At 41.5% G+C, this 26,788-nt stretch overlaps 2 protein-coding genes across 5 annotated transcripts in view; one reads left to right on the top strand and one right to left on the bottom strand.

Moving 5' to 3' along the window:
* The window catches only part of LOC105569904 (transformation/transcription domain-associated protein), a 28,377-nt gene extending 3,451 nt beyond the window's left edge, over positions 1 to 24,926 (bottom strand). Inside the window, exons 1-12 of one of the 4 annotated variants that reach the window (XM_012026742.1) lie at positions 24,586 to 24,926; positions 24,342 to 24,498; positions 14,258 to 14,345; positions 13,489 to 13,544; positions 12,648 to 12,824; positions 12,216 to 12,515; positions 11,651 to 11,857; positions 3,305 to 11,143; positions 1,763 to 3,148; positions 1,197 to 1,371; positions 880 to 1,111; positions 701 to 794 (exon numbers count right to left, since the gene is read on the bottom strand). In XM_012026742.1, the coding sequence (XP_011882132.1) occupies positions 701 to 794; positions 880 to 1,111; positions 1,197 to 1,371; positions 1,763 to 3,148; positions 3,305 to 11,143; positions 11,651 to 11,857; positions 12,216 to 12,515; positions 12,648 to 12,770 (10,356 nt within the window). In that variant the 5' untranslated portion in view covers positions 12,771 to 12,824; positions 13,489 to 13,544; positions 14,258 to 14,345; positions 24,342 to 24,498; positions 24,586 to 24,926. The remainder of the gene's footprint in view (positions 1 to 700; positions 795 to 879; positions 1,112 to 1,196; positions 1,372 to 1,762; positions 3,149 to 3,304; positions 11,144 to 11,650; positions 11,858 to 12,215; positions 12,516 to 12,647; positions 12,825 to 13,488; positions 13,545 to 14,257; positions 14,346 to 24,341; positions 24,499 to 24,585) is intronic. The other 3 variants (XM_012026741.1, XM_012026745.1, XM_012026744.1) reach the window with 3 other exon arrangements.
* Positions 13,202 to 26,489, top strand: LOC105569905 (NACHT and WD repeat domain-containing protein 2). The gene is given in 26 exon segments (XM_012026746.1): positions 13,202 to 13,539; positions 13,698 to 13,786; positions 14,286 to 14,402; positions 14,605 to 14,808; positions 14,899 to 15,043; positions 15,234 to 15,459; positions 15,533 to 15,731; positions 16,304 to 16,546; positions 16,612 to 16,809; positions 16,951 to 17,090; positions 17,211 to 17,813; positions 18,108 to 18,213; positions 18,281 to 18,453; positions 18,640 to 18,859; positions 19,090 to 19,302; positions 19,532 to 19,733; positions 19,797 to 19,862; positions 19,930 to 20,347; positions 20,633 to 20,851; positions 20,915 to 21,061; positions 21,211 to 21,416; positions 21,509 to 21,708; positions 21,842 to 22,011; positions 22,451 to 22,609; positions 22,747 to 22,936; positions 24,954 to 26,489. Coding segments are annotated over 26 exon segments (5,106 nt in total). The 5' UTR covers positions 13,202 to 13,436; the 3' UTR covers positions 25,104 to 26,489.
* Positions 26,490 to 26,788: the final 299 nt, after the last annotated feature.

The following is a 26,788-nucleotide window of genomic DNA, read 5'->3' as shown; positions in this document are numbered from 1 at the left end:
CAGGCATTTTCCTCGTTCAACATCAAACATTATTTTTATCGTCTAAGAAAACAAAAATACAAATGCCAGATATTATTATAGCGTTGGGCATCTTTAATTTTAAATTGTCGGGATAGCGGAAACTCTCACATCCAATTTCACCTTTATTTTTCACTCAAACTTTAATGGTCATTAGAGTTAAATAAAGCCCCCAGATAAAATCAAACAACCAACGCGAGAATGCTATGTAAGTCCAAGCAGGATGTAGCCTAATAATTCAAATCTTATTATGTGAATTCATATACCGTTTTTCCATCTGTATTGTGCGCCGGTTTCTCTTCGGACATAACACAGTTTCGTTAGATGGAATATTGTCGTCAGCAAATTTACGTATTAATCGATAAACGATTTCTAATAAATTTAATTAATCTAATAAATTTCTAATAAATTCAGCATTCAATACCACACTCCCTTCTCCGTACTGTAAAGAAATCTTATTGCGAAAAATATTACCTCAGCCCCTAGTTTGAATCCTAGCTGAGGTAATATTTTAATTATTATATTTTATTTTTTATTTTTAATATTTTTCGCAATAAGATCACGTTGATTGTTTTATTTTAATGGTATATGGAATAATATTGTGATGTGTAATTATGTCATTATGTAATTATACGTATTTATTGAGAATAGAGGATTTTAAATTATGATTTGACTGTCTTACCCTAGGTATTAGAAATTCACCGGGCAGCTCGACTTCCGCGGTTTTTAAGCTAAAGTTGCTCAAAAAGCGACATTTTTCCTCGATTAAGAAAGATCTGCAAAGCAATGCACGAATCTGTAGTCCACGGAACCAGTAGAAAAAAGAAATTATTGTAAAACAATTAAAAAGTAAAATATTACTTTGGCAGTTGTTTTGTTTTCTCTTCGAGAATTTTTATCCATTTCTTCAATTTACTGATGAGATTGTGTAGCAATCTAGCTCCAGGTACAGTAAAATCAAAATCACTAGTGAATTGGCCCTTCATTTTCTGGAAAACAGGATCCTGTACAGTAGCTTGTGCTCTACGAGCCAAAGACTCCGATGCCGCCGAACTAAACGAGCTGCTCATGTTTTGCGAAGATGATATATTCTCTGCAAGTTGCAAAGTACACGTTCGAAATCGTTTCCTTTGTCCAAAATTCGTTTTATAACAAATGCAGAAAATGAATGAATTTACCAATGCCAATACCAAAGGTCGAAACAAGTTTCTTCACAAAATTTAATGTGTGAGGAGTTATTGTAGCTTCGCTGACTGCACCGCGATTCTCGAACGCTATTGCGTAACACTTTGCAAGACCTTGTCTCAGTTGTCTTAAAACTTCTTCATACCATGTCTCACGGAACCACACCATCTGAAATAGAAATTTATAATACTTTTTTTATACGGAATATTTTAAAATATTGAATCTTGACATAAAGATGCGTATCTTGATTTTAAACTTAAATTTAATTGCAGAAACACTTGGTGTATAAGTAAAGCGAATATATGTACATGAAATATTTCTGAAGCGCGACAAATCTTGAAAGCAAATTCCTGACATTAAAATAAGAGAAAACTCACATATGTATGTCAGGTTAATGGAAAATCTCTATAATTTTGTGCTATATACTCGGTTGATATAACATGTACATATACACATGTATGTCCATTATATATTGGCTGTATGTTTTTATTATATTTTATTATGTGACAATAAAAATGGATATGAATAAATGGAAAAGTAAAGGAACATTCCAACCAACCTGATCGACTATACCCTCCAAACTGGATAAAATAGTTGGATGGATGTCTCTCTGCATATGCATGATCTTCGAGCATCTCCACATGGGCGCTGTAGCACGTACCGTATGACCTGTTTCCGGTATTCCCTGTTGCGGCTGTACATTGCCAGCTGTGGTAGAACCTCGATCTTCTACACCATCTTTACTAGCTACCAATTCGCCACTCTTGTATCTCTCCCAATTCTCCCTTTGTTCTATTTTCAACGTCAGATAAAGAGTACGTATAGAGAAATACACTGCTTGTGGGAACATTCTACCAACTTGACTCAGCAAGTTCAGGATTACACTGCCATCGTAGCGCACCAGATACATCAGCAACTGTGGTACCCAGGGTAGCCACTGAATGGGTGGTACACCTACGGCATACTTGTCCAAGGTCTCCATGAGTAGTGACTTTTCGTCATCGTAGGTAAGCAGCCATAAAATTTTAGCAATGTACTTCCTGGATTTAGATTCATTTTGATGCCTACAGGCATGTAGGAAACACACAAGAGCGCTTACACCAATGTTCATCTGGCGGGTGTGTCCGTCGCGTGTAAAGATACTTTCGAGGTAATCGCCCCAGAGTGACCAAGCTTTGACAAGAGTGTCATGCAACTGAGTCGCAGCAGAAAAGCTCTTGTTGGCCTCGTCTGAGCGGCCCAATTGTGACTGAAGCATGCCCTTCAGTGCGCAGAACTCTGCTATCATTTCCTTTGTGAAGTAACCCATGTTGGTCGATTCTAGTACGTCTAAACCTTCTTGCAATTCGTTCTGTCCTCCCATAGTGGCCATCTGTAAATAGCACTTTACCTGTTGTCTGATTTTCTGAAAGCAATCGACCATAGGTACGCTCGTGGGAATGTTATAAATCTTGGCTAGAGAGTCAAGGCAAACGCCACAGAGATTCTGCTTTCTCGCAATCTTGCCGAAGTGAATAATTGCTTGCATGGAGGCGTGAATACCAAGCAACGAGTGATTGGTGAGTGTCGGATCTTGTTGGGAATCATAGTGATTCGAGATGAACGTATAGTGATGCTGTCGCCACGTGAAAATATCCGACCAATGACTGAGATCGTCGGCGATTACGGGCAAACGATTGCGCCAAGTTTTTACAATAGCCTTCATGTCGTGTAACGAATTACTTCTGCCATGTAATAGTCCCTGATGGATTTGCGTTGCCTCCTGAAGCTCCATTATCTGTTGGGCCGCTTGTAGCAACGGTTGATGGACGTGACTAACGATGCGCGGCAGTCTCCGCCATTCACGCATGCACGCACCTGACGCAAGTTCGACGTAACGCTCGACAGTACTCAGGTGTTGATCTTCGTTGCTGCATAACGTTACAAATCCACGGTACAAGTTCATCTACAAAAGCATAGAAAAAATTATGAGTTCGCAAAGTCTCCTTTTGGTATTGAAACATACACATTTATGACAAGATTACATTATAAAGTCAGCAAATTAAAAGAAAAAAACTATAAAGCGTTGATCTTTTTCTTGAGGATTATTATGTTGTAATACCTTCCAGGCTAATTCCCGTGGACAATTGTGCTCTAACTGAGCGAGGATCTCCTTCATCGCCGACCAATTGGGAATACGCCAGGCACTGTCTAGGACGAGGAAGGGATTGTTGTAGTTATGGTTGCCGCCCAGCTCCAACAGAGTGTCCCACTGATTCTGCTCTTTTAGAGTGCGCTCCCAATGTTTTTCCCAGAGAAGCATTTCCACATTGAGGTGGTAAGGTGCCGGGCCAGACGGGTAGTCCTGTCGAAACTTAGTCAAGCATACTTCGTACGCACCTTGTGCCTGCTCGAAAAATCCTTGCTGCTCCAGTGCAATCGCATGCAAGGTCTCCTTGTAATGCGCAGGTCTCTTCTGCCATAGGCCCGACCACATGTCTTCTTCACAGAGCAACGAATACATTTCTGAAAGCATGTGCATCACCTCGTAATAGGGATTGACGCACTCTATCTGATCGTTCTCTTCGGGCAAGTAAAACAACTCAGACTCGCCTCGAGTCTTCGCATTACCACCGTTACCGTCCGCCGCCATCTCGGCGCCCATCTGCTCTAAACTTAGCGTTATCCGGTGCCAAACATTGTGCGACCTGCCCAGGTACTTCATCACAGACGGAGGTATGGCCACCGGTGGATTGCAGTGCGCAAGTGATTCGAGGAATGTGCCAAGCGCGCTCGGATAGCACTCCTTCTGCGGAACATGCGCACCGCTAGAGATGAATGGCGCTATTTCCACCGTGATGGAATGGAGGTGAGGCTCCTCCAAGATAGACCATATTCGTGGGAACATGTCCAACCAGACGCGCTCCGCCAGCCCTGTGTCCATGTGGCATAGCTGAGCGGTCGCTAGTAACAGCTGCTCTGTTCTGATCTTCTTCGCGTTCTCCATGAACCGTATCTGTTTGCTGATCATCTGCATCAAGCTCGGTTTCTCGGTGATCTCCTCGACGGTAGCGGTGGCGCTCATAAAATCTGTCAGATTGGACAACCAAGCGTCCATCTCAAGGAACATCTCCTTCGAGTCTCCCTCCGTCATCTTGATGTCTTGCTGTTCCTCATCAGTGTGTCCAAGACGGCAGACAAAGTGTGTTTGATCCTTGTTCTCCTTATCCATGCCCCCATGCGTAACAGATGTGATGCTGGGCAACAAGAGATCTTCATTTGTCATTTGTACCAAAGTAGTCGGATTGACGGTTGCCAGCAGTAACTCGATGCACTGCTTGATCCAATAGTGGGATCCTATGTGCTCCCAGTTCTGACTAACGAGAATGTACAAAATACGATCGACCAAACGCCTCTTCATTGAATTGTCAAATACCTCGAAAAACTTTGCTCTTACTTGCGGCTGTACACAACGCAGACCAGCCAGGAAAGCCTGCTCCAGCTTGCAAGTTAATTCCGTTATCTTCAGGCTTTCATCGCGGTAAACGTAATTTACCAGCTCCAAGAATTGCTTGTTCAACTCCAGATCGTCGGGGAAACGTTTCTCGACGTACTGCATCATCTTCACCAGTAGGATGGATTTTTCGCGCAAACTGGGCGTCTGATTCATCGCAATGGTGGTCTTATTTTTCATCCACTCCTCCAGTATCTTTGTGATGGCCTTCATCACTTTGACATCTTGCGTCTTCTCGATCAGGCCGACCAAGATTGTGCCTATAAATGACTTACGCATATCGACACCCATTACTGCCACGCGATTCTTCACCAGATCCAAACTGAGAATCAACAGCTCGCTCGTGATAGGGCTGGTCTCGGTTGGGGTCGAGTGCAAATGTTCTTTCGCCATTTTGTGTAACACCCTCATGAATGGAGTTATCAGCCGGTCAATATAACTGGGATTGTTTGTACAGGCCGCTTTAAGCATCATGAGAGTGCCAAAAAGTGAGCTCGGCATAGCCGTGGTGGTCTTTTCATAAGTGGTCAGTCCTTCGCCTATAAATCTGCCTACGGTAGTGTACAATGTGTCCAGTTCCTCGTACTTGGGCGCGATATTGGGAGAAGCCTGTTCAGCTGGGAAAATCGTCATCAAGCGTGACAGCAAGACGTGTACCAAACGTATAATTTTAGTATTGCTACTGGTGATGCAGGCACTTATTCCGCGTTGCAGTGGTTTAAAGCAGACAAGTACTTGCTCACGCTTCATCACGCCCAACAAAAACGTTAGTACTTCCAGTGCCGTGCTGATATTACCGTAGTTGGGCTGGGCGCTGTCCACGCTAGCGAGAACCTTGTCAAGCCAGGCTAGTTTTAGATCGCACTGCTCAGCGACCCATACATCGGGTTTTAGTGCCATTTTCAATAGAGAGACGCAGCGTCTGGATAACTGCTCACCAGGATTACCATGAATAGTCGTTACGTCGTTTACTTGACATGCCAGACGTAGCAGAAAATTTAAAACAGCGTCGGCGTGAGCTCTCTCAATGGGTTTCGCTGATCCCGGCTCCATTCTGGGTAGAATAAGAGGTACAGGACTGTTACTGGACGGCGTTGCTTGTAAGGTCATACGTTTACCAGACGGATCCTCGGCGATCGAGCGTTTAAGCATTATACTCGATGGTTGCATTGCCTTGCTGGATTCTGCAACCTCGAATTCCTCCTTGATCCTGTACAGCTCCCACTTAACGATCACCTCTGCTAATTCAACAGCTAATCGCCGATGTTCTATTGTGGCAGTAGGGGTGCATCCTATACGTTGAATCGAGTTTACTATATGCTGAACCAAATAATGCCTGACTGGATAGTAGACTTTATAGTGCCTCACAACCAGTTGCAAAATATGAGACAATTGTTGCATAGAATGACCTTCTTCCACAATAATCTTTTTTGTCCAATGTGTGAGCATAGTATTGCCATCTTCCATTCGTATAGGTATTGCAGGAGTTAATATTTCTAATGCTTGTCGTACAACATTACGAGCGTCTACAGCATGCGCCTTCAATAAGCTATGAAATACTTGCAACACTATACGTTTATGAATAGCAAATTTGGCTATTACATGGCTCAAAAGAAGATGACCATGATATCTAGTCGTTGGATCTACACAATTCTTTCCTAGTAGGCAAGGCCAGGCAAACGTCATCAAACGGCGCAGCTTGTTCCCTTGTCTCTTGTTAGTCACATCGTGAATATGTTGCGAGGCCTGTTCCACTAGGAGACAGGAGAATTGCAACAAGGAGATGCGGACACAGTCGGCGGAGCCAAACGGATTGTCTGGATCAATTATCTTACCGATGAATACTGATACAACATTCTCCGGGTGATCGTGATAAGGCATGGGTGCACCCCCGACCAATTTGGTACCTTCGCCCCGTTCAAAGCTTACCGCAAAACACGGTATGATGATCAGCTGCAGAACGTTGGCCTTCAGCTCCTGTGACATGTTGTTCGTGGGAAAATGTTCGACAAAGCGGAAGAAAGCACTTCGCTTCCATTCGACTGTGTATTCCTGGGCCACTGTGTTCTCTAAGAAATCCCTCAGGAATTGAAAATCTAACACAAACCGGTCGCACGTAGCCCGGAGCAATTGAAACAGCAGATCGATATCGTTCGGTTGATGACGGAAATAATGCAGCAAAATCTTGACAATGTGCTTTGGCTCCTTCCAATGGCAGTACTCGATACCCTCGACCTTCTTGTGCAACGCCTGATACTCATCATTGTACCAGATTTGCTTTAACGCGCCTACCAACTGGCTTTGAGTGGATAACCATTGTTCGTCGTACTTGATGAGTATACCGATGATCTTGATCGCTCGATACTGCACTTCGCTCTTCTCCGTACGAGTCAAATTAGAATTCGTTTGTGAGTGAGCAAGCAGCATAGTGACAAGCCGCGCCGTGCTGTTGTGTAATATATCACGAAACGGCTTGCCGTCTTTGTGGCTAATAAGATACTCCAGATATCTGCTCCACTGTTGATCCTTGATATTATTGTCATGTAAAAACAGATTAAGGGCATCCGTCGGATAACGCAGAAGACATTTCATCAAAGGCTCTCTGAAAGGACTGGAGACTTCAACCAGCAATGATTTTTCAGTTTGCAGGATGAGTCTACAGAGCGCGTCATTGAACTTGGGTAAAGACGCTGGGATGTTGTGATATATTCCTATAATAATAGTGATCTTTTGCTCGTTCTCACCGGACTTCGATATACCTTTGTGGGATTGAATTAAGTTCTCCAAAAACTTTTTTACATGTTGCAGCATTTGCTCGCATAGAGTGACACTGAACGTGCTTGGGAAGAGCTGCGTTAGATATGACAGCCTTCTGACACAATCTAGACTCAGGTTTCGATGATCACCAAGCGTCAACAACATAGGTCGCATCATTGTATGAACAGACTCCATGTCGAGCTGGAATCCAGCGATGAATGTTTTCATACACTCAAATGCCGTCTCCTGCAGCTCAGCATGGGGCTTTTCCAAAGCTTTGTATAGAACTCCGAGTATTTTGTTCCGGCAATTCTCGATGTAATGGCAGGCTGCTAGTGCTCGTAATGCCGACTTTCTTAGCGGCATTAGATTCGAAATTGATTTATAGCAAGCCAACTTATTGAGAGTAGCCTCGTCTGCTTCACAGAGACCCAACACCTCTTGAAAGAACACCTTGTGCTCCATGATACTCAAATCGATGGTGAAGAGACGCGGATTCAAGGTAGTGCAGAATGTATTACCGTCCATTAAGCCAATCTGTGCGTTAGTCGGTTGATGCCGCAAAAGATGCTTTTTGGGCGGAATCATGTCTGCCAAAACCTCCTTATGCGGTTCCATGACCTCCGTCACCGATTTGTTTTGTATTTCGGCAAGTTGACGTAACGAGGCCATAGCCTGTTCACGCACAATCGTATGCGGTGACGTCACCTGCTTGACCAGCTCACGGGTGACCTCGTACAGGCTCTTGTTTTGTGCCTCTATCAATTCCGCGTTATCTTCTTGAATACCAGGATCCACGCAAACTCTCAGCATTTTTTCTAGATTTTCTTTCGCCATGTCGATAGCACCGTTAGACACTTCGTCGGTTAGATCCATCATCACGAATATGAGAGCCTTCAGGAATACGAACAGATGATTGAGGACCCATTTGGTAGCCATTCGTTCGAACAGAAACTTTATCGCTATACAACCACCCAGTTTGGCGTACCACGCTCGCTCGTAACACAGCGAACACATTCTCTCTGCTAAGTACTCCATAAAGGGCAATTGGCATGCCCGCTCCTTAGAACCCAGAATGTTCGTCGCAGTTTCTAGTATCAGTACGAGTGCCAAGTACCCAGCTTTATACAGTTCTCTCTCGTCGTGACCCATTATGACGGCAAGAGCGTCAATCAGCACAAGTGGGTCTTGACCTTGCATATCCTTGCGGACTTCCCGTTCCGTCCAGCTGAAGAGACCAGCCTGTTGCGCTATAGCAATCATCGTGTAATGTCTCACGACGGAAACGACAGTATTGAGCACCGACGGCCTCAATTCTTTGATCTCCGCTGCGACAAACATGCTGGTTAATGCTGTTTGCTGAACGTTTCGCGCTACAGCATCAGGGCACCTATAGTATGGTCCTTGTTGAGGCGGTATCTCGCCCTCTTTGAAATTCGGATGCGTAAACAGATCGTACCACAGGTGAGCGTCGTCGTCCATTCTTAAGGACGCCGCCAAATAACAATATATGATTTCCCAACATTGCTTGCGGTAGAACACGTCTGTCGTGTTAGACTTCAACGCATTAAACGCAGCCTCGATCACCTTTTCCATTGGAAAATCGATCGGTTGTGACAATCCTTGGAAGTAAACCACTACATTAGGAGAATTTGTTTCTCGATCGTCATATTCAAGTTTTTGCGGTTCGATCATCATTCTACGATTTCCACCACCAAACTTGCCGAGGACTCGGAAGGCAACGTGTGCTTGATCATTAGAATTATGCAACGTTCTCCAGAGTGCTTGCATTAATTCGGCCCGAATTGGTTGTATATGCTCATACAAAAAATCAGGTTGAAGATTATCAACACATAACTCTAGAGTACGTAGACCCTGGCTTACTAGACAGTAACTTCCGTTCAGAGCGGAAACCAAGGGATCCATTAGCATCGGAAGATACGGTAAGAGAGAACTGAGACGCACGGGCACAGTCAAGCATAATTCGACAAAGAGATCTTTCATATGTTGCCTGTGTAAACCAGATTGTAGTCTGTTCAGTCCCTCCAGCATATTAGGAAGCAGAGGTAAAAATTCTTGATATAATAAATCGTGAGAGCCACCACCTATGGATCGGAACAATGCACGCAGCAGCAGAAAATAGTTGTACGGTTCCTTTGCTGACATAGCCAACTCCATGGCTCGGTTTACAATAAGATTCAAATGCGGCCGCAGCATGTGTTCGTTTTCAGCTGGAAAGAGCGATACGCTGCCGAAGACCAGTTTAAATAATTTCAGATATAGATTACTGCGCTCTACGTTCGATCCCATCTCGCTCATTCGCTCAAGCAGATATTCCACCAGTATGGTCGCGAATGTCGAGGAAACTGTGTGGCTTGACAAGAACGAGCTTCCGATTATTTGCAAGGCGCAGTTTTTGAATATTCTCTCGACCATGTAGTCTATGGACACAGAGAAGATCTCTTGGAACGTCTGAGGGTTCATTTGCGTGAATACGTTGCCAAAGAGATCCAACACCTCCTTTTCTTCTCGCGTCCGTATAGTTTGAGACTGCACTGGTCTCCCTGGTTGTGCAGATACGCCGATTGATGGTGGTCCTATTGTATAAATATCTAGGGCTGGTAAAGCCCATTTAACAAGCTGAATGTAAATCAAGGTCTCTTTTGGCTGAAGTTGATTGGACTGGGTTACCTCGTTGGTTCTACTGTTAATGCAGTTAGAAGTGATCGCTTTGGCTCCATGTACCAAACTTTTTACTAAATTTCTATAATCCGCCACGTTGTAACTCATCGCCTGCGACGTCGGGAAGCCGAATTTCGATTTTGGTAGCTCTTTTTCCTCGTTCACGTCGATACACGGCTTCGTATCTTCAGCCGTATTGTCCACTACAGCGGGCCGTAACTGTTTCGTTTTGTTTCGCAGAATTGGAATATAGATTTTAGCGATGGTTTTAAATTTCAGAACAAACACCAATAGTATACGTATCAATAACTCGCGTCCTTGAGTGCTGTTTTCGGCATCAGATCTTTGCCTAACTGTGTCAACTAGGTTCATTAGTAATTTACAAGAGACCATCTGAACGGCTGTGGGTAAAGTTTGATCAAGTAAATTCTTGCCATATAAGTGTACCGCCTTGGACACATCGCTGAGAGGCAACTGAAGCCTAACATGATGAACTAAATCGGCGAGCGTGGAGTAAGCTAGAGGTCTCAAAGCTTCGTGGGCAGTCCAACCGTGGCCGATAAAGATATCCTCGTTAAAGAAGATCTCCATATGTGGAATAAAATGATTTCGTAGATCCGTAGCAAGTATGTGACGTGAAGCTATAACTAGTTCCTTCCGCAAGTGAGCCACTTCCATTGGGCAAAGAGTAAACAGGCCCAATATACCTTTAACCAACATCGTACTGTTTTGAGATATTAAATCTTGATATAATCTTATGACATATGCAAGGAAGGATAGCGTTTTAATTTGCGCGCCCATAAAATCAACGAAGACCTCCTTATTAAATCCAGGTGAAGTTCGATGCTGCAGACTAGGTTGAAGCGATATGGTCGTTATCACAATTGGAACAAAATCAGATACATCTTGGTGTACATTCTGTTTGTATAATTGATTTAATAAAACCACAATTATTGGTAATTCTTGAAGTACTTTGAGGGAAAGCACTGCTCTTGGAATCAAATTGTACTGAAAATAATGGGACATATCCTAATTATTTCCATATACCTCTTTCTTTACTCATCAGTTGATTCATATCTATTATTATCTATTTTCAATCATGCTCTACACAATGCGTGTCAAAAGTTCTAGAACTGTTAATTATCTAGACATGAGAGATATTTTCTTTGAAAATGATAACAGTATTCTTTAGACCAAATCAAGTAAAAAAAGTCCTATACCATTTCTCCTTCCGACACAGTTATCGAGATATCGTAAGCTAAATATTGAAAAAGTTATTAAGTTTTCCTTTAATATTAAACAAAATATTATACAAAATAGATAAAGTTTCAGATGAAAGTTGTTTAAATTAATTGGTAGAAGATATAATAAAAAAAAAGTTAACTTTATCTAGGCGACATCACACAAAGTTAAACTGACAAGACGTGACCGTTGCGGAACTTTGACATGCACTGTAGACGAATTATATACAATAGAATAAATTCAGTATCAAATAAAATAAAGACACACACTTACCGTCACAACAGTACCATCGGCAGCTTTCTTTTCGCTTTGTATTGCTGTGATTGTAAACGTTTCCTTCAACAGAGCTTCTATGTTGATTTCTGATAGATCTTTCACACGTAGAGGCGGACGTGGTTCAAATATTTTTGACAAACTTTTTGGTAATTCGCTATACACCGATTTGACAAATTGAAGGAAATATTGAATCTGTAAATATTTCTGTTTTCAGGCGAAACAGTTAGAAAGTAACATTACATTAATAACATAACATAACATATATTAATAACGTAACATAACATAACATAACATTAAATAAGATACACGTATGAGTGGGATGACGAATGGTTCTATGAACGAACAATTGACTCATAATTGACGGATCTCAGGTTCAAATCTGACTTTAATGTTATGTAGGTATATTTGGATTTGTAAAAGATTGAGAGTTGAGAAAAGTTAAAGATTGTAAGGAATATAAAGGAATTTAAAGGAATATAAAGGAAAAGGAATATAAAGTAAATTAACAACAACAAAGTTACAAATTAGTAACAACAAATTGTACGACACAAATATTACTCACTTCAGGATTGAACGTCGGTTTATATTGCTTATGAAGGTCGATTATGATGCGTAAACACACCAACACATTTTCTTCATTGTCCGTCTCTAGTAGCTTAAATATAAGACCCAGGATTTGCCTGACATATGGGCGCAAGTAATCATTGCATGGTAATCTGTGTATCATTTCTAGAATTAGTTTTCTAACTTGCTGAATATTGTATTCCGATATGAAGTGAGGCTCTCCTTCTTGCAATATCTTCACAAAGATCTTCATCATATGATCGAGAAATGCCGGATATTGTGACGAACACATAATAATCTGCACAATTAATTTGGTATTATAATTAACACACCACAATTAAGTGCATATTACATCCTTTGAGAGACTAATTAAGAATTACTACATGTCGCATGAGCAAACTTGATAAAATTTGTGTGGCAGTTTGTATACCTCGAAATTTTCTGATAATTCTTGAGCTGCCTTCAGTTTCAATTCGTCTTTCGCACCTGGATCAGCCAGCATGGTCACATATGAACGATATGTGTTCATCTGTGTTACTGGATCGGGAGCCATTTTGATCGTTGTGAGAGATCCTTGGTGAATACTATAAACAGCCCATTAGAAGATCTGAAAATCAAATATTCAATGTATGCGAGAAAATTCGAATTAAAACTAATATAAATTGCCATATAAAGTACATCTTTTTCATATTTTTATTTCTGACTTCTGTCAGACTTTTATGTCAACAAATTTGTACCAATCGATTATATTAAATATCTAACACAACAAATATTTACTTGATCTAAATATTGAGCTAATATATATATATATATATACGTGTCTTAAAATCAATGGATCTATGTTGTGTAAACAAGCCTTAGCAACCACTTTGCTCAGTATAGCAGAATCTTTTTTCATTTGTATGATGTATACTTTAAATATAAAACATGTTCTGTGCAATTTACGGACTTTTAATATAATAGTATGATATATAATAATATATATATTATGTAAACTATGGTAGATAATGTAAGAAATCTGTGATTCAGAATACTCAAACGAAGATGTACTGCAAACTACCACGTAGCTCACGAGATACTATAGTTTTATTGTAGATGTATAAGACATTGGAAACGCAATGCGGATTGCAGTTTGCCAGCATTGCTGCAGGCGATAAGATCTGATCTCGAGTGATTTCAATTTCCAGCTCAGGGATCGAGGTGCGTTAAGAGACACAATATGGACGAAACGACGATTGACTCAATCTTTTCGGGGTCCTTGAAATCCTTACCGCCTGTCAGCTCAAAAATTGTGCGGATATTCACGAGCTCGACTTTTACTGGTAAGCTGTGAATGTATTTAAAGTTATAATAGGAGACAACAGAATAAAAAATAATACAGAATACAAATTAAATAATGTTAAAAAGTCGGAAAAGAAGCACAAAAGCAGTACAAAATTGCAATGTGAAATAGATAGTAACCATATCTATTATATTTCAGACACGACAATGGAAAGAAATACTTTGATGGCTCAGTGCTATCCCAAACTCAAGGACTATTGCAGAGAAAAACACGGCTTAGAATTTCAGGTATGACTTGCTTTTATAAGAAAAAAAATGTGTATGTGCACATCGAGACAAGTTGTTAACTGTACACTGATAAGTATGCATAGTGAAACATGACTTATATTTATCGGATGGAGAAATTGATTTTCATGGTACCAGGTACCGATAATATATAGTATATGTACATATATGATTCAACCTTTTCATGCTAATCTCTTATAGAGATCGAGGAAACTTGATAATTATATTTAGGTCTCACACACACACACACACACACACACACACACACACACACACACACACACACACACACACACACACACACACATATATATAATAGAATTAACTAAACTTGGATTATCGACAAAATTAGTTGTTCAATAAACTATTTTATTTATCTAATAAACGTTGCTATATTTATTTAATCAACAATTTTCTCCGGTTAAAAATGTAAACTAAAATATCGTTATCGATAGAAGTTCAAAGTTGCCTTACATAATGATGGTTAAATCCCCCTTCGCAGGTGGTTGATATGAGATGGGGTGTACGTGACGAAGCCACTGACGACCATATGACCACAGAGCTGTGTATGAGAGAGATAGAAAATTGTCAGAGACTCTCCATGGGACCCAATTTCGTTGTCAGTAAATTTGCTCTTTAATTTAAATGGTTTTATCCTGCGTTGCTCAAATTGCTTGTTGAGAGTTTGTTAACATTTTCAGAAATAAATTTAGTCTTTTAACTGAGCACAGTAGAGAATCGAGCTGTTTTCAAACTTTCGACCTAGAGCTATCAAGTATATTTTAATGTAAGAAACAAATATAATATATCGTCGAATATAGGTATTCCTTGGACAGAAGTATGGATATCGTCCTATACCAACGTACGTCCTTAGTTCGGAACTAGAGATGTTAAGGACAGAATTGGAGGGCCAAGGGATGGATGTTAGTGTTTTGGATAAGTGGTACAAGAAGGATAGTAATGCCGTGCCGCCAACAAGCATACTACAGCCGATCTCATCTATCCTGAAGAACTTTAACAATAAAGTAAATAATTTTCGGTTACGTTCAGTAATTTCATTTATTCAACGCATTGTCTACCATTTAATTATTTCTTTATTTGTGTGTATCTTCAAGAGAATACCCAAGCTGCAACAGGAGGATCAGGCAATCTGGTGGGACACTATGTGCAAAATGCAAAAATTGTTTAGGAAAGGCGCACAATCCTTATTTAATACCGGGAAGTTCGATAAGGATACAATGCATAATTATTTTATGTCCGGTAAGAGATCCAACAGATACAGTAAAAAAAATTGCTCAATCCTTATACAAATAAAATATAATAAAACATAATATATCTTATGTCCTCTGTTGATGGAGATATTGTTCTCCACTAATAAAATTTTCAAGCTGATATTACTTCATATATTTGCATTATAATAAGAACCGAATAATCACTAATTTTGAAATAGTGACTGAGCGGGAAGTGATCAACGGTGTGCTGAACGTTAAAAATACGAAAAATCACTGTCTGGCGTATGTGCGATACATAAACAACATTAATCTTCAAAATCTGAGGAAGGCCAGTCTGTTTTTGGATATAGCTAACAGAAGCTTGGACAACGAAGCCTCGAAATTGTTGGCCGATCTCAGGGACGAGCGGCTACCAAATAAAATCGAGAGCACGAATCTGCAGAGGTACCTTCTTCTCCGAACATATACGCGAGATAAGCAATTTCTATCGCGATTAATTGTGCGACGGTTTACGCAGGTACACAGTGGAGTGGATAGGGCGGGAGGGTCTGGATCCTGAAACTCACAGCGAATACCTTCAGCACTTCATCACGCACTTTTACAGAAATATAGTGAAGCTCGTGGACCGTGCCATGAGAAAGGAAGATAATTCCGCGCAGGGACAAATAATAACCGAACTTTTGCAACACCTACATGCCTGTAATAATTCCGTAAAGGTAGAAATTTGTCAAGATTTTACATTTCTAAAGTGTAAAGTACTAAATTAATTTGAATGACTTGTTATTATCATGCTCTTTTAAATCAAGTTAAAAGAGAAATTTAAAAAGGACTACAAACTTTTCTTTGCATAAAAAAATAGCATTGAAACAGATGGTGTTTATCTTGAATGATAAAAGTTGTTAACAAAAGGTACACTAATATGACAAATTTAGTCAATATAATATCTATAAGTATGTTCTTATATAGCTGAACTAACTGTACTATTTCAGTGTTTATCCTTCTGCTTCCAATGCGGATGAACAAAGATAAACTCTGCCCTGGTGTAGCCAGTTCAGCTACAAAGAACAGAGCTTATAATTCTCTTGTATCAAATCTTTTATACGTATCTATATATTACACTGGTTTTAAAGTAGTAAGTTAAAGTTACACCAAAAATTAAGTACTTCTGACATTACTCATGATTAGATATCGCCTAGGTAACACAAAACTCAAAATTTTTTATCAATATTGCTACTTTTGATCTCGCCTTTCGCGGATTATACTCTTTACACTTGTCGCATTCGAACAGGTGTTTTACGGACGCGAGGACACGCTGGAAAGGATAAAAAATTACATGCTGGGTGACAGCGATAAGCCATTAGTGTTGTATGGGGAAGGAGGATGCGGCAAGACTTCTCTGCTGGCGAAGAGTGCAGGTTTGACGAGTAGCACCTGGCTGACTGGTAAAAAACCGATCAGCATAATTCGGTTTCTCGGCACTACCCCGGATAGCAGCGCGCTCACGCCCACGATGATCTCAATCTGTCAGCAAGTGAGGGTGTAGTTATTTTCTTCTTCGGAAGATAACAATGAAAACACTTTTGTCACTGTTCACAGATCTCATACAATTACGGATTGTCATTCGAGGAGATCCCGGACGATCTGGTGCCGCTCACAGCCCACTTCAAATATCTGTTGACCTTGGCTAACGGCCAGCAGCCGATTCTACTGTTTCTGGATAGTGTCGATCAGCTGACAGGCGTACAGGGTAACAAATTATCGTGGTTACCTACGAGACTACCATCGAACTGCAAGGTAAACCGCAGCCATTAAATAACGACACAATATTGCGAAAGAAATTACGAAGGAAGAAACTTTTTAAGATACAGTTTAAATTCCGATTATGTCGATTCTGTATGCAAAAAATTCCAACTTCAATTAACGTGCATGTTTCAGATGATCTTATCTTGCGCGGCGGAGGAATCGAATCCGGTGATTTCGAGGGATTATCAATTACTACGCAGGATGATAGACACCGAAGAAAGCTTCATCGAGGTAACTGCCTTGGGCGAGGAGCTAGCCATGGATGTGATAAGGTGAAGACATCACTAATATTGTCCAAATTATCAAGGGAAGAATCTGCTTCTCGAATTAATGAAAAAAAATATCCCCACCTGAAGATTATCTCGAAACTTATTGTTCGCCGATTCTTGCAGAATGTGGATGAAAACGGCCAGGAGAGATCTGAATAACTATCAATGGCGGCTGGTGGCGAATGCTATATCGAAGTGTTCCCTGCCGATCTTCGTGAAGCTCGTGTTCGCGGAGATTTGCCGATGGCGCAGCTATACGAAACCGGCGGACACACACCTGGCCAGCACGGTGATGGACAGCATAATGATGCTGTTCGAGAGAATCGAAAAGCAGCACGGCAAGATCCTAGTTTTCCATGCTCTGGCCTATATCACGGCCGCTAAGTCCGGCCTGTCGGAATCCGAGCTCGAGGATCTGATCTCTTTGGACGATAAGGTTCTCGACGACGTCTATCAATATCATTTGCCACCGGTAAGGCGTATCCCGCCTCTACTCTGGACCAGAATACGGAACGATCTGCCCAATTATCTGAGCGAAAGGGAAGCGGATGGTGTGAGCGTCTTGAACTGGTACCACAGGCAATTCAGGGACACGGCCAAGGAGCGATACTTCAAGAACATGAACATGGCGTTGTATTTCCACTCCATGATAGCGGACTATTATTTAGGAATTTGGGGCGGCGGCAAACCGAAGCCTTTCAAGTACACCGAAATACAGAGACATCGGTAAATACGACGGACTGTTGCGATGAGCAACGTCTTGAATTGAAGTCACTTAATGTCACTTTACGTCAGAGGTAGCGAGAGAATAATTCTCATGAATTCATCTGCAAAGATTTAGATCTCTAGTTTTAAGACATTAAAACGATTTATTTACAATTAGTTTGAAAAGAAACAATATGTTGTATTAAAAAATTGACTCCAGAGACTCCAAAGAGATCGAAAGGCTGATTTTACTACCTATTAGAGAAACTTTCCGTAATAAAGGAATAATATAATATTTGCATATTATATTTGTAGATTCAATTTAACAGACAAGGAAGGTGTGGCGGATAGAAAAGTACCAGAGCAACCATTGGCGTTTTACTCGAAGGAGGGAACCGTCTCGCGATACAATTTGCGAAAGGTATTAACGAACAATATGTCATGATAAAGACAAATGCTAAAAGTATCTCTTTGTTTCACGATTCAAGTTTGGCGAATTACCATTTCATCTGATAAGAGCACGACGCTTTAACGATCTCTTCGAGAACGTTTTATTCAATTACGAGTGGCTGCACGCGAAGCTAAGCTCTTGCCCCTTGCAAGCTGTGCTCTCTGATTTCGAAGACGCGTGTAATTTTGTTGACAACCAAAGCTTGGTCAGGTAAGCTATAAAGACCAAATACCTTGTCGGGCAACGCAGAAGTTTAAGAATATTCTAATTTATCAGACATTCTGACTCTTTCGAAATATTTGAACGTCTCAATCTATTTTTCGAATATTTCTATTCTCTCGGATATTCTATAAACGATTAGCAGATATTGTTATCCGACGTTCTTAATCTTTCCAGAGAACTAATGTTGGTCGCCGATGCTCTAAGACTTGGCGGCGCAATCCTGGGCAATCATCCTGATATGCTTGCGCCGCAATTAATCGGTCGATTGTTGCCGGAGATCGGCGCAAATGTTAACGTAAGAATGTTGCTCCGAGCATGCGATCATGACGGCGTCAAGAATTGCGCTCTCCTTCCTCTCTACCATTGTCTGCACACACCTGGCGGACCGTTAAAGGTAATCTGTGTATTTATTTATACAATTTATCTTGTATAATACTTTTGGCCAGGAAATTCCATATCGAAGAAATTATTTGCCATTTCCTCAAATGTATTGCATAAAAAAAATATATATATATATCACATTAACACGTCCTATTGAACATTGTTCATTTTTATCAAAGAGCTTTTATCTTCTACGCAATTGACTGGTGGAATATCTCTGAATCGTGACATATTGTTCTTTAGTATTCGTTGGAAGGCCATCAGTTCGCGGTGTTCGGATTTTGTTTAACGTCAGATTATCGCTACGTAGTATCGATATCCAATAAATTTATCACCTGGGATCTAAGTACTAGCGACATGACGAGGGATGTCAATCCTGGCGTGGAGGGTATAATGCAACGATTAGTGTTGAGTCCCGACAACAGATACGCCGCGGCTTTCACAACCAACTATCAGGTACAACGAGCTCATTTAATTCTGATAAAAATTATTTCAATTGCTGAGAGAGAAAAACGATTGAGCGTCCCTTGAAAATTAAACCGATTTTGTTCTTCACTTTTATGCATGAAATTTGATTCACAAATTCTTTGTAACTCAGAGACTCTCAGTGTTTCGGTGCTTTTACTAAGAGAATATCAGCCTCGAATCAATTGAAGAATACCTCACGACGTACGATTTCCCGCAGAGTGTCGTTTTGAATACCCTGACGAGCGAATTCGTCGTCATCGATAATCCTTTACCGAACGGAGACGCGGTATGCGGTGTGCATCTCATGAATCAGTACGCTTTCATCTACGGGAAGCTGGGCTGGTGCAGATTTGACTTGCGAGGGAATCTGCTTGACACTCACAGCAACCCCGAAGATTCCAACAAGTGGCCGATTCTGTGTAAGAAACAGATCCCCTATATTTTTCACGCCATGCGACTCTTATTCTTGCGTTCCCTTACAGACGTGGAGTACACGAATCTGGATCTCTACAGAATTATCTTCTGGTCGGGAAGCCTCGACGACACGCGTATGCTTTTGCACACTTACAGGAAGAAGACGTCGTTGGATCCGTTTCAGTTTCATAGGTAAGATAGGATTGACATTAACAGCGTGTTAGGGAACACAATAATAGAGGGCTGTTGTGATCAACTTTTTCAGCGCTCTGATCATGACCAAGGACAAAAACACTTTGTATGTGTGTACAAGCAAGGACGATTATAGAATCACGAAATATAGAAGCGACGAGACCTCGTCTCACTGGGAAAAGGCGTTTGATATGCCGCGAGCGTATAACGATGACGTGGAGTACTTGTTGCAACTCAAATTGGACAGGGAAGAGGAGATGCTGCTGGCGACGACTGGGAACGGGTTCATCGTATGGTTTTTGGAAAGTAAGAGCGACGCGCACGTTTTAATGCTACCGAACGGAGTCAGGAACATCAGTACGCGAATGATGTGCTCGAATTCTGTTATGGTTAGCGGCACCAAGAATTACGCTGTCGCTGGTGTGAGGTGCGTGTTATTTAAGAATCATCGTCGTTGATATAAACTTGAATTCTTGCAAATACCAGGAAAAAATGTGAAGTTGCTTTTCCAATATTAATTAACTGTAATGAAACAAGAGATTGATTTGAGGCTTTAAAGCAATTCAAAGTTGAAATTCGAAAAATTGAAGAATAGGATTGCAATGTTACAACTTTTTAGCAGAGTGTTTTCAGTCTCTAGCAGAGAATATTGTTCTTATTGAATAAATGCTAAGTATTATCGAATTCTCTATAAATTATGAAAATTTCGTAGGAAAAATTTGTACGTATGGTCGCTCGAGACGTCGGAATTGGTAAAAGTATTGGATGCGCACTTCGCGAGGATCATTCAACTGGAAGCATTGACCGTTGGAAACTGGAATAGCGTCGTAACATCGAGTATTGATAGGAGCGTTAAGGTGTGGAACATCAACAATATTTTCGAGCAGGTTCACGTCATCGACAGGCACGAATTGCAAATAGACATGTTAAGGTAAATCTGTAAAAAGAAAAAAAAACAAAGGTACGATTTACATGACTCATTCTTGTAAAACAGTTTAGCCGAGGAGGGTAACTTGGCCGTTACAGTTACCAGAGATTGCGTGGGTGTTTGGGACTTGCTGACAGGTAGATTGATATCAAAGCTAGCCGACAGTCCGCTAGGAGCAATTGTTACACACGCTTGCATCACGCAGGACAGCAAGTGAGTCAATTTTGTTCTCTCGTCTTAATTCTACCAAATTGCGATTAAATCTCTTTCCATCAAGGCTCGAGACATATAGTTGCAGTTCAAATGAGAACTAAGCTGGGGCAGGGGAGACCTGGTAGAATCAAAAGTGATTTTTATTTCAGGTATATCGTGTCGACGGAATCGGGCAATGTTCTTATTTGGAACAGAATTACGGAGCAGGTGTTGTTCAAGGAGGAGCAAACGAGCGTCAAGCAGTTGACGCTGATAGAGAACTCGTCGAAGTTCATAGCCGTCTCGAGGCCCAATAATCCTACGGGAATAGAAAACGTGCGAACCACGGCGACTCTCATCATGAGGAGTATTCCTGGCGAGTAATTCTGATGAATATAAGTTTCGATTCAATTTCGTAAGGCGAATATCTTTGAGAGACAAATATCATCATTGTATAATTTATATTAGATGGTAGAACGCTATTCTCTTTGGAATATCCTGTAAGAAGTAACGTCGGTACACCCTTCCGACAAGTTGTGATAACATCCGACGACGCTTCTCTGGCGGTACCAGCGGCTGAAAAGAGCAACAGGGACTGCGTTATAATTTACAGCGCGAAAACGGGAACGCTGATCAGTAAAATACCTGTAAAGTTGCCTGGATTTAAGGTAACTCGCTCAGCCGATTATTAACATAGCGGAAGAATTTTTAACGAAATAGAAATGGGGATAAATTTTTCGGCGAGATTCAAACCAAAATCGAAGTGAAATAACGTCGCTATAGAAATGTATTATTCAACAGGATATTATATGCATCACACCAATGCCCAACAAACCACAATGGATAGGTATTATTGGCTCTGACAAAGGTACAATTCTCGATATCAACAAGAAAAAGATTATACGTACGATTCCAAAATGGAGCGGAAACATCAGTAAGGATGGAAAGTACACTTTGTATGCACCTAGCAGGTAAGCGGACGTTATTCAGACATATTTTTAACTTCCCGTTTGAACACGTGGCCAAGGTACATACGGGCACATATTCTCGTCGTAATTGTGCAGAATTCACTAAAAATAAAATATGCAACAAGTAATTTTCCTCAAAATGACTGTGACATCATCAGCTACAAAATAGATGTTTCGCGAGTTTCAAATTTGTTTGTAATACTTTAAGATGAGGAAAACAGTGTCGAACGCGACAGACGCACGTATTTGCTAAAAAGATACCGAAAAATCATGTTCAGTTGGAGAACTAATTACATATTGTATTACAAAGTGTTAGGGATGGGAAGGCTACTTTTTAAAAGTAACTAGTTACCGTTATTCGTTATCGAGTAAAAAACGTAACTTGTAACGGCGTTACAAGTAACGCATTACTTCCATACCCTGGTGACAATATATATTTCAGAGGGGGCCTTGAACTCATAGAATTAAAAAAAGGTACAAGCGTGAAGACATATATACCCAAGGTAGCCGAGGGCGTGTTTACCGTTATATCAATGTTCAATCGTACAGACGAGTACGTGTTGTACTACCACAGTGGTCGAAAGACCATCAGGGTTTTCAGGTGAGTACACACTCGAGACTGATAAGGACTAAATTAGAAGATCATAAGAAGTCCCTTCGAGATTTTCACTCGCGCCTTATCGATTTTTGCTATGTTTAGAACGCGTTGTATGTATGTGCGAATAATGTGTCTCGCAGATCTTTGGACTGCGAGATGATAGCTAATTACAGAGTGCAAGCCGAGCTGAGTGCCATCGACAGCACGCACGACGGCAGGAGCATCATTTTAGGGACGGTCGACGGCTGCGTGTCGGTGTTGGCGATAGCCGATCCTGCGAAGCCCGAGATGAGGGAGTACCTTGCAAATGTACCGTCTCGCGACGAACAGGTAAGGAAGAGAACTCGTGGTAACTGTGTACAGTTTCGTGAGATCTTAAAAAGAGGAGTAGATATGTTAGTGATAAACCTATTACATTGATCCGCACAATTCTCTCTGGGTTCAGCAAACCCACAGACTCGAGTTTTACACTGTATGTGGACCCTCGCTCTCCCCCCCATACACACGCACGCAAGTACGCGCGCAAACACTGGAGAAAGAGAGAAATTAAGTGTACCTAAAGTCTAGATATACTGTACAAGATAAATTTCCATTCCATTTATAATGTTAAGAGGATTCTTCGGTCATTTTTTTACCGACACGGTCAAATGTAGCTCTTGCGCTTGTAAATCCTTTTATCGCTTTTATGCATAAAATAATTCCAGGTAAGTTGCGAACCGAACATTTTCATACTTAAAACACTCAGTTCAGAAGTCTAATAGAAAAGAAATTGGTGTTTAATTATGTGTCTACTTGTCACGCTACTGGTTGATCCGCTTGATTTCTGAAATAGAGCAACAGTTCTAATTCAGAAATCAAGCAGATCAACCAGCAGCGTGACAAGTAGACACACAGTTTCCAGCCTAGCAGACTGCATGGTGCTAGCACAGGCGCAAGCAAGTAAAGCCCGCCGCAGACGATGCTGTTTTTCCTGCTGGATTGCTTGCAATCTAATAAATCACAATCATCGCACCACTTGGCACTCAAGATTTCTAGTACTTTACTAAATCGCAAGCAACCCAGCAGGAAAAATAGCATCGTCTACAGCGGGCTTTAATCCAACAATTGAAATAGTATCGTGTGCTTAAAACTCTGTATCCTTATTGGCTCTCGCAGGCAATCCAGTGAGAAAATTAGTATCGTGGGGTGTAGTTCCGAAGAGCTGAAACCTCTGATTTTACTATTTCACGTATACTCACGTATTTCGATGCACCGATCACGAGGATAATACCGAAGCTTACCGTACTGAAAATCTCCAGTTTACGTAACTTATACCATAGATTTTCAGCACTGGCAGTGAATATCGGCACGCAGCCCTTGTGGTATATAAACACTATAAACTAGAGCGGTACACAGAAATTATACGCCATCAGCGCGCGCCAAACTGGAAAAAGACAAGTGCATACGTTCACTGGTAAACACATCGGTGTGAGAATTTAAGCTCCATCAGCTTTTGTTCAAGCCGACGCACGTACAAACTTACTGATAGCGCACAATTTTCAATTCTTAAAGGGGATTTTCCTTACAATGTACATATATATCGCAATTTTTGCCGAAGCGCGTGTTTACATGCGCGTCCAAGAAAAATAAGGTTAGGGTTAGAGTTAGGTTAGGATCAGGCTTGTCGCAGCGGCAAAGGTACGCGTTTGGAGAGTCGAACTGAGAAGCGGCAGTCGAGGGAATAATCGAGACTTACGCGAGACGTCGCCGCTCGTTGCCGGACACTCGGCGCTCGACACGATCGCCGTCAGCGGCGCCGACGGAGCGATCGCGGACGTCACCGGGACGGCGCGATCGGCCGTTCGGTCTCGTGAAGGATGCTCCGGCTTCACCCGTTACGTCCTGCGTGCGATCTACAAAGTCACAAATGCATATAATCACGTTTCTACGACGTTAACCAAGTTTCTGGCGTTCTTGCGCACGTGTACGCCCGAAACTACCTTGTCAATATTAAGTCACGCATTGCTGTGGAAATGAAATTTTCCGTTTCTCTTGTCCGCGTGACAGGCGCCAGGATCCGCTTCTTTTGACGGGCGACGATTTCGACGGGAAAAATAAAACTAACGAATTGTTGAAGCGCTCGAACGAATCTTACCGCTCTCTCGTGTGCAGCGCGCTCTCGCCATAGACGTAGCAAGAATAGACTGGGCGTTTTCTACGACTTACATGCTGTGTATAAACTCCATGCCTGCATTATACTATGCTTATAGCCTATGGCGTAAAGGACGAACTGCGCATGCGCGGCTAAAACCGCGAAAACTGCAAGGGATACGAATCTCACTTCGTTCCGCCCGTTTTTCTGTTTCAGTGGAAAAAGAAGACCGAGAAACATCGGGCCGCGATAAAGTTCAAGGCCGCCGCCCGAATCGCTCGCGTGACGCACGACCTATCTGCGAGCGTGAAAACGACAGGTGACGTCTCGGAAACAATCGAGGAAACGGAGGAGAACGTGGAGTGAATTTTGAGCGCACCGCCGTGCGGTGCATCTTGAGGCCATAGCTGTAATTCGTAGTCGTATTTCGTAGTTGGTTTTCCGTCTATTTTAAAAACGGTAAGACATATTCTCGTTAGCATTGAAGCTTCTGGGTGTTCACTGCAGTTATATTGAATGATGACGTCGGAAGCAAGTAATGACACGCTGAAAACTTCCAATAAGAAATGCTTGAAATAAAAAACCTCAGATTACTTTAAAATTAAAAATATTCTGAAAATTAATGTCCTTCTCTTGACAGTGGATGAAGAGTCGTGAAACGAGTCGTACGAATCTCAAGTCATGTGACGCCACATTTACATTTTACAGCTGTTTATCAACCGTCGAGGAAAGAATTAATTTAAATATTTTATAAGTGCTAAAATAATCTGAAGTGTTATTTTCTTCCAAATATCTTTTTATTTGAAAAATGCCATGCAATAATCTCAGCATGTTATCACTCGCTTCTGACGTCACGATCCAAGATGTCTACAGCGAGAGCACCCAGGGTCGTTAAGATCGATAGCCGCGAGATGCCACGGTCGATCGATCGATCGCTCGCAAGGAACAAGCGAGCGCAAGCGATATATTCGAATAGAAAGAGAATCCGTGGCTACAGAATTTATATTACATTTATTTATGTCTTTTCCTTCGTGTAACTCTTCTTACAATCTTCCACGCCTGCCTTCTCACTCTCATTGTCTCTCCATTTGAATGGTAAACCAACACGGGACGAATTCGAGCCAGTCTCCCGAGGACGGCACCGTCTCTCGTGGAGTTCATCGGATGAACCTCGCAAGAACCGAGAGCCCTCACCCTTTCCATTGTAAATTACATTCTTGACAACGCTCGGCCCTGCGCGACGGACGCACCAAGACGTCGTTCTCGAAGGCGTCCCGTGCAATTCGTGACGAATCGCGGGTGTCGGCGATCTCTTTCTTGTCGGTCGATGCGACAGGTTCGGGCTGCGCCGAAGAATAACGCGGAATCGTCGCTCGCACAAACGAGCCTCGAAACAGGAACGGGAATCGTCAAATTAATCGCACGTGTTTCGTCTCGGCGAAACTATGATAAGAGGGCGCGAAATGCTGATGTGCTTGCTCGCTGGCGAACGCGGTTCGCTTCATACACCGGGAGTCCTCCTACTTTCCACAGTTAACGCGACAGAGAACACGTTTCGCGTGCTCGTTCCATCTGCGTGGAAACAATCGCCCTCGCGCATCGATTCGTCTCGACAACACGATCGTGGTTTACACCTCACCTGTTCGATGGAACGTAAAGTCGTGGAATGATTCCCTTTCTTATCGCAATACACAATATATTGCTACGATACCGCGGACGGTAAACCCATTTCTTGCCGAGAAGAATCACGCAGATCAAGACTATCCTTTAGTAGCACAGTATATTGACTAAATGTAGGTCCACATCGGTCCAATATTAATGGGAGTGCATTGGCCAATATTTTCCGATGTAAAGCCAATATCGGCCATGAAATAAATATGTTGCATGATAATAATTATATAATATTGAATTTATATTGGAAGCCAAGATTTAGCAATATAATATTGATACAATATTAAGTCAATATTGTAGAAGACACATTGACTAAATAAAAAAAATCCAATATTGAGCCAATGTTGGGAATGTTAGATTTAACTTTTTTTTTATATTGC

The sequence above is a fragment of the Vollenhovia emeryi genome, unplaced genomic scaffold (genome assembly GCF_000949405.1).
Source record: "Vollenhovia emeryi isolate VEMERY1.0 unplaced genomic scaffold, V.emery_V1.0 DF939122.1, whole genome shotgun sequence".
Taxonomy (NCBI): Eukaryota; Metazoa; Arthropoda; class Insecta; order Hymenoptera; family Formicidae; genus Vollenhovia; species Vollenhovia emeryi.
This window is presented reverse-complemented; position numbering and strand designations above follow the sequence as displayed.